General features: G+C 37.8%; 1 protein-coding gene across 21 annotated transcripts in view; it reads right to left on the bottom strand.

The window, feature by feature from the left end:
- The window catches only part of STXBP5L (syntaxin binding protein 5L), a 441,734-nt gene that overhangs the window by 343,352 nt on the left and 82,232 nt on the right, over positions 1 to 16,150 (bottom strand). For 17 of the 21 annotated variants that reach the window (XR_011648662.1, XR_011648664.1, XR_011648663.1 and 14 more), the window contains exon 3: positions 9,015 to 9,112. Coding sequence is in view for 18 of the 21 variants with exons in the window: in XM_071214767.1 (XP_071070868.1) it covers positions 9,015 to 9,112 (98 nt within the window). In the remaining 3 variants the exon portion in view is untranslated. The remainder of the gene's footprint in view (positions 1 to 9,014; positions 9,113 to 16,150) is intronic. The other 4 variants (XM_071214772.1, XM_071214770.1, XM_071214771.1 and 1 more) reach the window with 1 other exon arrangement.

Genomic DNA, 16,150 nt, shown 5'->3' on the forward strand with positions numbered 1-16,150 from the left:
CAAAGGAGAGGACAAAGAAAGGGAGACCGAAAAAATTTTATAAGAAGTGATGGCTGAAAATTACCCATATTTGATGAAAGATATAAACCTACAGATTCAAGAGCTGAGAAATCCCCAACTAAGATAAACCTTGACATAACCTCACTAAAACACATAATTAAACTTCTGAAAAGTAAAGACAAAAATAAATGACTAAACAAATAAATACTTTCTGGAAAGCAGCCAGAGACAAATGATACATTACTTATGGGGGAACACCAATTCAAATAATAGAAGATTTCTCATCTGAAACCATGGAAAACAAAAGGAAGTGGCACTGCATTTTTCAAGTACTTAAAGAGAATAACTGTCAACCATGAATTCTATATTCAGCAAAAAGTTTCCTCAAGTATGAAGGGCAAACAAAGACATTCTCAGACAAAGGAATATTAAGACAATTTGTGATTAGCAAATGTATACTAGATAACTGGCTAAAGGAAGTATACTCAAACCAGAAAGGAAATAAAAGAAGGCTTAGAAATAACATAGAAATGGGTTAAAATTGTACCAAATATAATAGACTAGCCTAACTGCTGTTTGTTAAATCATATATAATGGTAAAAACAAAACTATACCACCATCTGATATGTTGTTCAAGGTTTGTAAAGGAAATACTTAATACAATTATATCTTTTAAGTGAGGACAGTAAAGGGAGCTAAATGAAGTAAGGTTTTTACCCTTCGCTCAAGTAGAAAAGTGTTGATACCAGTAGACAGTGATAATTTATATATGTATATTGTAATACCAAAGCAGCCACTAAGAAAATGCTACAAAGTAATATACTCAAAAGCAATATAAAGAAAGAAAGAAAGAATCACTAAAAATGCTCAAATAACCCACAGGAAGGTGAGAAAAAAAGAAAAAAATTATAAGAAACAGAGGAAACAAACAAAATAAATATTAAAATGGGAAGCTTAAGCCCTAGCATTAATTAAATGAAAGAGACTGACAGAGTAGATAAAATATAATCCAACAATATTCTGTCTATAATGAACTCACTTTAAATATGACATAGGTATGATTAAAGCAAAAGGAATGAAACAGATATAACATTTAAACATTAGCTTGTAAAGGAAAAAAAAATATGTGTGGGTATATTACAGATAAAGCAGATACCATGGCAAAGAAAATGACTAAGGACAAAGAAAGGTACATGAGGATAAAAGGGTCAGTCTTCCAAGAAGACACAACAGCCTAAAATGTGGACATCAAACAACAGAGCACCAAAATACATGAAGCAAAACAGAGCTGGAAAGAGAAATAAACAAATCCAAAATTACAGTTGAAGAACCTAATATAGCCGTCTTAGAATTTTATAGAATTGCCTGACAGAATGCCAAGAAGGATATAGAAGAACTGAACAACACAATAAATCAACAGGATCTAATTAACAAATACAGAACATTCTACCTAACAATAGCAAGACATATATAGAGCCCATAGGGTAATCACAATAGCCATAAGATAAGCCTTGATTAATTTAAAGAGTGTGTGCTTAAACTATAGAGAAATCAAATTAGAAATCAAGAACTAACAGAAAGAAAACAATAACTTCTATGAGGCCCTCATAGGACATGGAGGGAACAGTGTCCAGGCCATTCCCACATGCACAGGTGACAGAACCTGAAGGTTGACCTGGGGCATGCTCCTAGCGTATCATTGTTTCCCAGTCTGCATTCTGGGTGGGTTGGAGTGAATGTTATGTGAGTTAGGACACATGCCCTGAGACTGCAAAGAGCACTAGTTTCTCTCAAGGGACAATTAGGCCTCACATGTCCTCATTCTTTTTCTGACAGCATCGCCTTGCTTCACCGGGTTCCTAAAAAGCATAAGACTCAGAGGTAAGAAAGTGAGGCCCACAAAGGTATATAAACAACAGTGAATGACATGAAGGCATCCAGTCCAATCCTTCATTATCAATTTATAATTTTGTGAGCAGAGTGACAAAAGCAAGATAGCAGAGTAAGACCTAGCAACCCACAACAACTGAATAAACAGTAGACACTATGAGAACCAACTTTCTCAGAGCTATGAAAATCAGTTAAAGGTGGGAATTTTATTTGATTTGGAAAATTCCAAATCAATAAAACAACTTAAAAATGTTCTACATAGAAAAACCTCATGGTGCCTTTACTGGCTCTTCCCCTACACCCTCCCTGGCTTGGACAGGTAATAACTGATGTTCTATTATTTTTAAAATGGCAAATAAATGCTGGCAAGGATACAGAAAAATAGGAACCATCATGCATTATTGGTAGGATTTAAAATTGATGCATCCACTGTGGAAAATAGTTTGGTGATTCCTCAGAGAGTTAAATATAGAATTACCCTATGATCCAGCAATTCCAGTTATAAGTACATACCCAAAAGAACTGAAACCAGGGACTCAAATAGATATTTATACAGCAATGTTCACAGCATCAATAAACACAACAGCCAAAGATGGAAGCAACATGATTGTCTTCTGACAAATGAATGGATAAACAAAATGTGTTATACAATGAAATATTATTCAGCCATAAAAAGAAATGCAGTTCTGATATATGCTACAACACGGAATAACCTTTAAAAATCATGTTGAATGAAATAAGCCAGAAATACAAAGACAAATATTGTATTATTTCACTTATATGAAACACTTAGAATAGGCAAATTCATAGGGCCAGAAAGTAGATTTCAGATGACCAGGAGGTGAGTGGTTTGGGGTAGGTGTTATTTCTTACAGGGTACAGAATTCCTCTTTGGGGTGATGAAATGGTTTAAGAAATCATTAGTGGTTACAGTAGAACAAATGTGAATATAATCAATATCACTGAATTATATACATGAAATTGAATTGAAATGCAAAGTTTATGTTTTATATATTTTAGCACAATAAAACTAAAAAACATATAAGTATATATATACACTTATGAAGATATAATACCAAAAACATAAGCAACAAAAGAAAAACTAGATGTCATACATCCTCAAAATTAACATTTTAAGCAAAGGACATTATCAACAAAGTTAAAAGACAACTTCCCGAATGGGAGAAAATATTTAGAAATCATATATCTGATAATGGTTTAAGATCTAGAATATATAAAGAACTAATACAACTCAATAACAAAAAGACAAACAACTCAACTTAAAGATTGGGCAAAGGGCCTGTATAGACATTTCTCCAAAGAAGACAAACAAAAGGCCAATAAGCTGATGAAATGCTCAATATCATTAGGCATTAGGGAACCGCAAACCCAAACTACAAAGACATACCACTTCACACCTACTAGCATGGCTATTTTTAAAAAATGGAAAATAACAAATGGGAACCCTTGAATTCCTAGTGGAAAGAAAAATGGTGCAGTTGCTTTGGGAAACCATTTGCTATTTCTTCAAAAAGTTAAACATAGAATTATATTACCCAGAAAGTCTATTCTTCGTATATATTGAATAAAACTTAAAGTAGGTATTCAAGCAGATTACTAATATATATTCATAATATTATAATATTATGAATTCATAATATATAATATTATATTCATAGCAGCATTATTTACAATAGCCAAAAGATGGAAACAAACCAAGTGTCCATCAACTGATGAGCAGAATTTTTAAAATGTGGTATATAATACAATGGAATATAATTTAAGTACAAGAAGAGATAAAGTTATGATCCATGCCACCACAATATGGATGAACCTTGAAAACATACTAAGTAAAAATAAGCCAGGCACAATAGGACAAATATATGATTCCACTTATATGAAATGTCTAGAACAAACAAATTCATAGTACCAGAAGGTAGATTAGAGGTTACCACATCTGGGGAGTAGGGAGAAGATGGAGCTATTGCTTAACGGATTCACAGTTACTGCTTTGGACAATGAAAATTTTTGGTGTTAACAGTAGCATAACATTATAAAAGTGGTTAATGTCACAGTGTTATACATTTAAAAGTGGTTAAAATAGCAAAACTTATGTGTGCGATATATATACATATATATGCTATTCTATTTAAAAAGGAAAAATTATATACTTACCCTTTGAAAGTAAGATCTTAGGTTCTGCTAGAAGGATTTTGTTAAAAATGTTGTTTCATCCTATCCTGTTGTATACTTTTAGTAAAATAAAAAGTATTTCACCAGCTGGTGATGCAGCTAGAAAAAGACCTTGAATAAAAGGAGGAAACGGTAAAGACAAATGAGTTTATATGGCTAAGAGACTTCAAAATGAGTCAGGAGGTCATCAGAGGGGTCGCACTTATGCACATCTCAGCAGGATCTCAAAGACAGCCAAAGTAGATACAGCCTCAGGTAGGGGTGCTCCTGAGGGCCACAGAGACACCCAGGTCCTATGGTCATGACAGATGGCTCTGGAGTTAAGTGCCTTGTCAGTGGGCCCTACTTTGGAATTTGTGCTCCTGAGTGTGATAGAGTTGGACTCAGATGTGACCTCTCTATGCATGCTTCTTCTGTGACTTTTACTGAACCTGTGGTTGGCACTGAAGTTGTATATCCTCAGAAAACTTGAATCTCTGGACTGTCCACATGCCAACTGGGCCCTGAGCCTCAGCAGAGTTGCAACACCTACTCTCTGGTTCATTGGACATACTCAGGTCAGCTAACAGGGAGGTAAGGATGATCAACCACCACACCAGGGAACCAAGAGAGTCTACAGCTGCAATCAGGAGAATCCCATTCATCAGCCATGTGGGATCTAAGCCCCCCTCAATTTAGAGGTAGAGTGGACATCGCCATCCCAGGATTCTCAGGATGGAGGAATTAAATATGGATTAGAGTGGACTTACTGGTATTCTACTATAGAATTATTGTGACTCTAGCAATGGAAGAAATTATACCATTGATGTGGAGACAGTGGCCATGGTAGTTGCTGAAGGTAGGGAGAGGGAAAAAGAGGTACGAAATTGGGGCATTTTCGGGACTTGGAGTTATCCTCAATGATATTGAAGGGACAGATGCAGGACATTCTATATCTTGCCATAACCCACTGAATGGACTGGGGAAGAGTGTAAACTACAACATAAACTTTAATCCATGCTGTGTAGCCATGCTCCAAAATGTACTCATCAAATGCAATGAATGTACCACACTAATGAAAGAAGTTGTTGGTGTGGGGGTGGGGAGTGGAGAGTGGGGTATATGGAACCTCTTTTTTTTTTTTTTTTTTAAATTTATTTCTCTCCCCCCGCCCGCATTGTCTGCTCTCTGTGTCCATTCGCTGTGTGTTCTTCTATGACTGCTTCTATCCTTATCAGCGGCACCGGGAATCTGTTTCTTTTTGTTGTGTCATATTGTTGTGTCAGCTCTCCATGTGTGCAGCACCATTCTTGGGCAGGCTGCACTTTCTTTCACGCTGAGCGGCTCTCCTTACATGGTGCACTCCTTGCGCATGGGGCTCCCCGACGCGGGGGACACCCCTGCATGGCAGGGCACTCCTCGTGCACATCAGCACTGTGCATGGGCCAGCTGCACACCAGTCAAGGAGGCCCGGGGTTTGAACCAGGGACCTCCCATGTGGTAGGCGGATGCCCTATCCATTGGGCCAAGTCCGCTTCCCTCTTATATTTTTTAATGTAACATTTTGTGTGATCTATGCATCTTTTTTAAAAAAAAATTTAAAAAGAAAAAATAAAAAGGATTAATTTGTATTAATACTTTCCTTCAGAATAAACATCTTAGCATTGTTTGCAAAAACAAAACAAAACAAAAATACTTGTAAACACTGGGTCACAGAAGTATGAAGGGAAATTTTTAAAACTACATTGAACTAAATTAAAGTGAAAATAAAAATACATACTATCAAAATATGTGATACTCAATAGATCAGTGCTGAGGGAAATTAATTGCTCTAAATGCACACATGAGAAAGAGGAAATGTATTAAATGAACAATCTAAGTCATGAATCCAAGAAACTATAAAAAATAAAATGAAACGAAAACAGAGAGAACAAAGGAAATTAAGAATATAAATTTAAAAAATTAAAAACTAGAAAATAAGGAAAATCAGTGAAACAAAGAGATGGTTTTTCAGAAAAAAATCAATAATATTGATAAACCACTAGTAAGAAAGACAAAAATAAAATGAAAAAAAAATACACAAATCACCAATATAATGAATAAAAGAAAGAATGTCACTAGAGATGACACAGCCACTAACAGGACAATAATACTCTGAACAATTTAACATTAATACATTAGAAAAAATGGACCATTTCCTTAAAAATCACGAACAGGCAAAACTTACCAAAGAAGAAATAGACAAGCAGATTAGTCCTATAATACCTATAAAATAGAATTTGTAATTTAAAAGATCCTGCATAGATACCTGCACACTGATGTTCATAGTAGCATTATTCCCAATTGCCAAAAGATGGAAGCAACCCAAGTGTCCATGAACCAATGAATAAACAAAATGTGGTATATACATACAATTGAATATTATTCACCATTAAAAAGGAATGAAGTTCTGGTTCACATGACAACATGGATAGACTTTGAAGGCATGAGTGAAATAAGCCAGACACAAAAGGATAAATATTGTATGGTCTCGCTAATATGAAATAATTAGAATAAGCAAACTCGTAAAGTAGAATCTAGCATATAAGTTATCAGGGGGTTGATTGGGGGTAGGGAATGGGGCGTTAATGCTTAATTTGTATAGAATTTCTATTTAGGTTGATCATACAGTTTTGGAAATGGAAGGTGGTGATGGTAGTACAATATTGTGAGTGTAATTAACAACACTGAATTATATATGTGAATGTGGTTAAAAGGGAACATTTTAGATAGTATATATGTTATTAGAATAAAAATTAAAAGATAAAACATAGGGCTGTACAACACAGTGAACCCTATTTTAAATACTGAACTATACATAATAGAACAATTATTAAAATGTTCTTTCATGACTTATAACAAATGTACCACATTAACGCAAGGTGTTAATTGTAGTGAGGTGTATGAAAAAATATACCTAATGTAAAACTGCAGTAAATAGTACAATTATGATATTCTTTCATAAACTGTAACAAAGGTACTACACTAATGCAAAGTGTTAATAATGGGGAGTAGTAAGGATACAAGGGAATTTTGTATTCTTTACATGATTTTTCTTTAAATCTACAGCTTCTCTAATTTTAAAAAACTTTTTACAAAGCTCCTGTTTAATAATCTCCAATCCCAAATGGTTTCACTATATAATTATACCAAGTATTTTTTAAATTAATATCAATTTTACACAATCTCTTTCAGAAAATGGAAGAATAGGGAACACGTTCCAATTCATTTTATGAAGCTGGAATTGCCCCATACACCAAAAACGAACAGACAGTACAAATAAAAAATAAATTAAAGTGAAATTTGAACCTAATTATAAAATTGCATTTTTTACAAATAGACATAGGGGGAAATGGTCAGGATTCAGGGGTAGGCAAATAATTCTCAGAGATGATAGCAAAAGCACAATCTATTAAATGAAAAGCTGATAAATTGAATTCTGTTTAAAATCTTGTTAAGAAGATGAAAATACAAGCTAAAGACTAGGAGAAATTAATTGCAAACCACGTATCACCAAAGGACTAGTGTATAAAATATATTATACCCTCAAAACTCAACAATAAATATCAATCCAAATAGAAAAGGGGCAAAAAAAAAAAAAACATGTACAGCCATTTCAACAAAAAGAATATACAGATGGCAAATAAGCACATGAAAATCAAATGCTTATTCAACATCATTAGCTAGCAGGGAAATGCGAATTAAAACCACAGTAATATATCAGTGCACAATTCTCAGAATAGCTAAAATAAAAAATACTGACAATACAAAATACTGATAATGATGTGGAGAAACAGGATCACTCATACACTGTGGGTTGAAAATGTAAAATGGTATAGGCACAATGGAAAATAAGTTTCAGTTTCTTGTAAAACTATATATGCAACTACCATATGCCTCCCCTGCTCAAACTGCCCTCCTAGGCATTTATCCGAGAAAAATAAAAATTTATGTTCACACAGAAAAATGCACACAAATAAAGGTACACAGTCATTTTAGTCATACCTGCCCAAAATTGAAACAACCCAATGTCCCCCAACAGATGAATAAAAAACTGTTGTACGTCCATACCATGGAATACTGCTTATGCCGAAGAAAGCCAATTCCAAAAGGTTACATACTGTATAATCATTTCTATGACATTCTTGAAATAGCAGAATTATTGAACTGAAGAATAGCTTAGTGGTTTTCAGGGGTCAGGGATGGAGGTAGGAAAGTTGGAAGGATGGCATATGGTTATAAAAGGACAACATGAGGAATCATTGTGATGATAGAAATGTTCTGTATCTTTACTGTTTCAATGTCAATATCCTGGTTGTGATATTGTACTATAGTTAAATAAAATGCTACCATTTGGGGAAAGTGAATAAAGAGTACAAGGAAATCTCTCTGTATTACCTCAAAATAAAAAATTTAACTTCAAAATTTGGGGATAACACTAAAGCAGATTTGGGAAGAATTTATAGCAGTATAGGCATATATGAGAAAAAAAGACTGGTCTTAAATCAATGCTTTGGTTCTAGAAAAAGAAGAGCAAATTAATCCCAAAGTAAACAAAAGAAAGGGGAAAAAAAGATTAGAGTAGAAATCAATGAAATTGAATATTGAAAAACAAACTATAAAATCAATGAAACCAAAAGGTGGCTCTTTGTAAAAAAAAAAAAAAAAAAAAAAAATACAGTTGATAAGCTTCTAGCCAGGTTGAAGAAAATAAAAAGTCAAGAATGAAATAGGGGAAAACATACTGATCTCACAGGCATTAAATAAATTTGACAATGTGGCTTTTCACAAGAATAACCCATCTCTAAAGAAAGAGTAATTTTTTCTTTGTTATAAATATTTCACTTACCGGAATGTTTAAGAATATACAATAATACTAATATGTAGAATAATGAATCAAAAATTAAGGATACATTCGTATAGCACCTGTTCTTGTCCCAATAGCCAAGATTTTCTGAACAGGATCAAAGGCTAATGCTGTGGGTTGATAAGGAAAACCATGCCGAACTGTCTGAAAGAAAGCAAACAGCACAAAAATCATCAGGGAAATAAAAATTATAATCACAGGATGTTACCACAGAAACACCAGAATGACTAAAATTTTTTAAAAAGACAGCAAAACAAAAAACTACCACCAATGTTGGCAAAGATATGGAATAACCCTGAACTCTCATACAATGTTGGTATGGATGCAAAATAAGTCAACCACTTGGGAAAAATGTCTTGTCGTTTTTTTATAATTTATAATATAATCATATTCTATGACCTAATGAATTCCCTCCTATGAATGTACCTAAAAAAACTGAAAACATATTCATCAAAATGATTTGTTTGATTTTACCCCTAGCAGCTTTATTCTTAATAGTGAAAACCTAGAAAAAGCTTAGTATGATGAAACTGAGATAGGTCAAGTGTTAGACCTTTTGCACAAAACAGCCAAGTTGTTAATGTAAAAGAAAATTCTTAAAGGAAATTAAAAGTGCCACTCCAGTGAATATATGAATTACAAGAAAGCAAAACAATCTTATTGATAATATAGAGAAAGATTTAGTTGTCTGGTTAATACAAACCAGTCACAGCATTCCCTTAATTCAAAGCCTCATCTAGAGCAAGGGCCTAACTCTCTTCAATTCTATGATGGTTGAGAGAGTTGAGGAAGCTACAGAAGAAAAGTTAGAAGCAAGCAGAGGTTAGTCCATGAGGTTTAAGGATAGAAGTCCTCTCCACGTGCAAGGTGAAGCAACAGGTGCTACTGTAGAAACTGCAACAACTTATCCAGAAGAACTAGTTAAGATAATTGATGAAGTTGACTACACTAAACACAGATTTTCAATGTAGATAAAACAGCCTTAAACACTATTGAAAGAATATGCCATCTAGTACTTAGAAGAGAAGTCAAAGCCTGGTTTCAAACCTTTAAATGACAGGCTGACTCTCTTGTTAGAGGCTAATAAAGCTGGTGACTTCAAGTTGAAGCCAATGCTCATTTGCCATTCTGAAAATCCTTGGGCCCTTAAGAATTGTCATAAATCTACTCTGCCTGTGCTCTACAAATGGAATAACAAAAGTTAGATGATAGCACATGGTTTACAACATAGTTTACTGTATATTTAAAACCCACTGAAAAGGTTTCATTCAGAATATTACAGTTCATGGGGGCTTCCAGAGAAGATGGCAAAGTAGGGAGCTCCAGGTCTGTCCTTCTCCCAACACAGCTAATAAACCAGCAGTAACTGTCTGAAACAACTTCACTGGGGACTCTGGAGGCAAGTAGCACACTGTATAGCTTCCTGGGAAGAGCAGGAAAAAGAGACTAATAAACTATAATAAAAAATAGTGAATCGTTCTTTCCATGTAGAAGTTGCTGGGACCCATCCACCACTCTTGCAGTGGGCCACCTTAGGATCTGGTCCCTGGCTAGCTTGCTGGTGACAACAAAGGACATAAAAATTTTCTTAAACAAAAATGGGGGAAGAGGAGCACAGCCAATCACTGATCACAGGTTTTGATTAGCAAATTTGTATTGCTCAGTCCTGGCTTTGAGATGCTGTTTCAATTTGCCCTGGACAAAGACAATGGCAAACATTGTTTTCAACCCTGCCACTGACAGGGGTAGAAGCAATGGATATTTAAAGATGCAAGGCTTCTTCAGGGCTGTGGGGGATGGTTAGCTAAAGGACAGCATTCACCAGGAAAGTACAAATTTCTGGAGCCATCAGAGAGGTGTCCTTCCTGATCCCTATCCCCAGGGCACTTGGAGCTAGTTTGTGGCCTCTTGGTAGGTCCTATTTTATTTCTCGGGTAAACTGACTTAGAAAAGTCCTCCCTGGTGTGACCCTCATCTGAGAATTTGCTCTTCAGTCAAAAGCAGCTAGAGACAACAAAAGGAGTATAAAAAACTCTAAAGGCAAAACAAAAACAAACAGAACAGATCAAGAATCACAGAGAACAAACAGAGAAAATGATGGTTTTTCCCACAGGTGAAATAATTTCACAAAAAGTGGAACTGAAAGACTGTACTGCCTATCCAGGGCAAGAATCAGATAAAGAAGAATGGAAAAAATCTGATCAGTTAAACACAGGCTATTCTAAAGGTCTACAATAAGGCACACTAAGCATCAAAGAAAAGCCTTAATATAAGCCAATCAACAAAAAAAAAACCCTAGGCAAGGAAGAGAAATCGACCTCAGAGTAAACTCAAGATAATCAGATGCCTAGATATCAGCAAAAAAACACAAGCAATATGAAGAAACAGGAAGACATGGCCCAGTCAAGCATACAAATTAAAATATCAGCGGAGACACAGAATTTGAAACAACTAATCAAAGATACCCAAACAACTCCCTTAAATCAATTCAAGGGGATGAAGGAAAATATGGATAAAGAAATAAAAGATAATAACAAGACATCATGTGTAATAATAAGAACTTTGAGAGATAGAAAGGAACATAGGACTTCCAAGAAGATGGAGGATTAGAGAGACACAGAACCCACTTCTCTCCCAGAGAAATAGCTAGAGAATAGGCAGAAACAGCCTAGGAAAATGTTCTAGGACTTAGGACACCAGGGGAAGGCTGGACACTACCCAGAAGAGAGAAGAAGAAAAAAGAAAAGACTCTCAACTGGAAAATTCTGTGAGTTAAGCTATAGCTGCTGGAGCCCATTGGAGCAGACAGCTTTGAGTACTCTGGCCTACAGACAGTGGGGCCCTCAAGGATCTACTAGCCCAAGAGAGGAGAGAGAGAGAGAGAGATGCAGCTATTGGCCAATTCAGCTTTTGACCAACAAATTTGATGTGCTGTGTCCCATGAGAAATTCCAGGCCAGGAGGGGCCATGCTGTTCTTTGCCTTAGGAGCCAGCACAGGACTAAAGAGGTTTGACCCTCTCAATCACCTTCCCTATTGACCACGACTTGTTGAGAATGCAGAGGGAAGTGAAATTATTTCTTATCCAGGAAAACGGAGGGGACTGCCAGCAGAGGAAGAAGAACAGCATCTGAGAAAGTTTGATTTATAAGGCTCTAATTAGCCCTGAGGCAAGATCCTCTGCCACAGTGTTCCAGCCTGGATTATAGCAAATACATTCAGATCAGGGTTTGTGCTTAAAGGACTGCTCAAGATCACCATCTGCTGGTAGACTAAGGAGTGAATGCATGGAAAATATAAAGAAATAAAGGATGCTTTTGTGGGCCTTTACAACCTCCCTCCCCAAGGCCCTTGGAAGCTGGTTTGCAGTTCATTACTGGGTATGTGGCCTGGATTTGAGCAACTATATAGGGAAAATCTAAAGATCTAGGACAGCTTGAACCAATAATCAAAGAACAGCAATAACACACAGCCTCCCACCACTAAATCTCTACATGAGAGAAAGTGAGCATCAAAGAAAACTAACCATCATAATCAGATGCATAGACATCAGCAAAAAATTTCAAGTCATACTAAGAAGGAGGAAGATATGAATCAAGCAAAGGAACATATTAGAACCCCAGATGAGACATAGGATTTGAGATAACTAATCAACGAGATTCATACAAATCTCCTAAATCAAAGCAATGAGTTGAAAGACTATGGCTAAAGAGACAAAGGACATCAACAATATACTGGGAAAGCACAAAGAAGAATTTTAAAACCTGGAGAGAAAAATAACAGAGTTTATGGGAATGTAAGACAAAATAGGTGAGATTAAAAACATATTAGAAGCAGGGAGAACCAGCAAGATGGCGGCAGAGTAAGGAGTTCTTAGAGTCAGCTCCTGCTACAGGGCAGTTAACAAATACCCAGAGCTCTCTCTTTATTTTTTTTATTTTTTTAAGATTTTTATTTAATTTTATTTTTTATTATTTATTTCTTTCCCCTCACCCCTGCCCTGGTTGTCTGTTTTCTGTGTCTATTTCCTGCATCTGCCTTATCCGCTTCTGTTATTGTCAGCTACACGGAAATCTGTGTTTCTTTTTCCTGCGTCATCTTGTGTCAGCTCTCCGTGTGTGTGGCGCCATTCTTAGGCAGGCTGTACTTTCTTTCACACTGGGCGGCTCTCTTTATGGGGCGCACTCCTTGCGCGTGGGGCTCCCCTAAGCGGGGACACCCCTGCATGGCACGGCACTCCTTGCATGCATCAGCACTGCGCATGGGCCAGCTCCACATGGGTCAAGGAGGCCTGGGGTTTGAACCACGGACCTCCCATGTGGTAGACGGATGCCCTAACCACTGGGCCAAGTCCGCTTCCCCAGAGCTCTCTTGAGCTAGCTGAAGCACCTGTTTTGGGGCTCTAGGAGACCAGAGAAGCATCCTGCAACATCCCTGAAGAAGTGGAAGGAGGAGACTGCCCATCAACAGAGAAGACTCATAAGTAGAGCGCTCCACGCCCCGGAGGCATTGCCCATCCTCCACTGGAGGCACAAGCCACCTTGGGAGCTAGTCCATGGCTGGAATTGAAAGCTCCACTTCCCCAAAACAGGGGAGGAAGAGACGGTTGGGCACCAACTTCAGCTACTAATTAGTAAATTCAGTGAGCAACAGTATAATCCTGAGAACAGCTAAATTTTGAGCCTGTCCAAGTCAGAAAGAGGCTGGTAGCCGCCATCTTAACTCTGCACCTGGCACAAGGGGAAGTGGGGCGAACTGAAAACCACAGTGCTGGTGGGGACTAGCATCTTGCCATCCAGATCATATTGCAGCTCTAGCCTAGACCCCAGTGCCACCTCCAGCAGGGAGGAAGCTGTGGGGACCTGCACCAGCCTCTCCAGGAAATTACCAGCCAAGCCATGGAGGTCAGTGATTATCCTACTGAGGCGGCACAAGTTGTCCCAGGAGCTGTTCTGTGGTTGGAATTGGAAGCTCCATTTCCCAGAAACAGGGGAGGAGGAGATGGTTGGCTGCTGATTTCGGCTACTGATTGGTAAACTTGGCTGGCTAAGACATAACTCTGGGAACAGCTGGTATGTGAAACAGCCCAAGTCAGAAAGAAGCCAGTAGCCACCATTTTGACTCTGCCCCCAGCCTGAGGGGAAGCCAGGCTGACTGAAACTCTCAGTGTCAGCAGGAACCAGTTTTCTTTCACTCATATCAGCCTGTAGCCCTAGCCTAGGCTCAGCCCCACCTCTGGCAGGGAGGAGGCTGAGGAGCTCTGTATCAGCCTATACAGGTAACTGCAGGTAACTTTGGCTGGCATAGACTGAAAATCAGAAGTCTACCAGGGCAACTGTGGTCATCTTGGGCCCACACTGCATAGATTGCTGCCCACACCTGCAGCTCCGTCCCCACCCCAGGCGGGGGAGAAAGGGATGTGAAGCTTCATCAGTCTCTCTGGACAACTACAGTCTAGGCCTACACTTGGAATATTCCACACAGCTGAGACTCTGTCCCTACCCCTGGCAAGGGAGAGAGTTGGAAGAAGCTTCATTGGTCCCTGGTGCAATGAGGGCAGCTTGAGCCTCCACAGCTTACAGCACCAACTACATGCTTGGCTCCTACTGTACAACCAGCAAGGGAGAAAGGGCAGAAAGCCCTAAACTAAAGACAAAAACTGCACCAGAAAAAATATTCTAGTAAGCCAGATGCAAAGACACCAACAAAAAATTACAGTCCACACCAAGGAACAGGAAGCTATGACCCAGTTAAAGGAACAAGATAAGCCACCAGATGACATAAAAGAGTTGAGACAACTAAACACAGATGTTCAAATGAATCTCCTTAATAAATTCAATGACATGGCTAAAGAGATTAAGGATATTAAGAAGAAACTGGATGAACACAAAGAAGAATTTAAAAGCATACATAGAAAAATAGCAGATCTTATGGGAATGAAAAGTGTAATAAATGAAATTAAAAAAACATTGGAGGGAAGATGTGGCTCAGCTGAGAGAGTGTCCATCTACGATATGGAGGGTCCCGGGTTTGTTCCCCAGGGCTTCCTGACCCATGTGGTGAGCTGGCCCATACGCACTGCTATCATGCACAAGGAGTGCCGTGCCACACAGGGGTGCCCCCACATAGGGGTGCCCCATGCGCAAGGAGTATGCCCTGCAAGGAGAGCTGCCCCATGTGAAAAAAGCGCAGCTCACCCAGGAGTGGCGCCACACACATGGAGAGCTGATGCAGCAAGATGATGCAACAAAAAAGAGATGCAGTTTCCCAGTGCCACCAGATAATGCAAGCAGACACAGAAAAACACACCGCAAATGGACACAGAGAGCAGACAACGGGGGCAAGGGGAGAGAAATAAATAAAAATAAATCTTTTAAAAAAATTGGAATCATATAATAGCAGATTTGAGGAGGCAGAAGAAAGGATCGATGGGCTTGAAGAAATTGCCTCTGAAAGTGAACATACACAGATGAAGAAAAGAATGGAAAAAATTGAACAAGGTCTTAGGGAAATAAATGAGAGCAAAAGGCATGCAAACATACACGACATGGGTGTCCCAGAAGGAGAAGAGAAGGGAAAAGGGGCAGAAGGAATATCTGAAGAAATAATGGTAGAAAATTTCCCAACCGTACTGAAGGACATAGATACCCCTGTCCAAGAAGCACAACCTACTCCCATCCAAAAAACATCCAAATAGACCAACTCCAAGACACATACTCATCAGAATGTCAAATGCCAAAGACAAAGAGAGAATTCTGAGAGCAGCAAGAGAAAAGCAAAGCATAATATATAAAGGATATCCAATAAGATTAAATGCTGATTTCTCACCAGAAACCATGGAGGCAAGACAGAGGTCTGCTATACTTAAGATACTACAAAAGAAATACTTCCAGCCAAGAATCTTATATCCAGCAAGACTGCCTTTCAAAAATGAGGGCAAGGTTAGAATATTCACAGATAAACAGGAACTGAGAGAATTTCTAAGCAAGAGACCAGATTTTCAGGAAATACTAAAGGGTGTACTAGAGCCTGAAAAGAAAAGATAGGAGAGAGGGGCCTGGAAGAGAGTCTATAAATGAAGATTATAAAAATAAAAGTAACTAAAAGTGTCAAAAGAGTGGTGAAAATAAAATATGACAGATAAAACTCAAACAGTCAGGAATAAACTTAACCAATGATGTAA

The sequence above is a fragment of the Dasypus novemcinctus genome, chromosome 4 (genome assembly GCF_030445035.2).
Source record: "Dasypus novemcinctus isolate mDasNov1 chromosome 4, mDasNov1.1.hap2, whole genome shotgun sequence".
Taxonomy (NCBI): domain Eukaryota; kingdom Metazoa; phylum Chordata; class Mammalia; order Cingulata; family Dasypodidae; genus Dasypus; species Dasypus novemcinctus.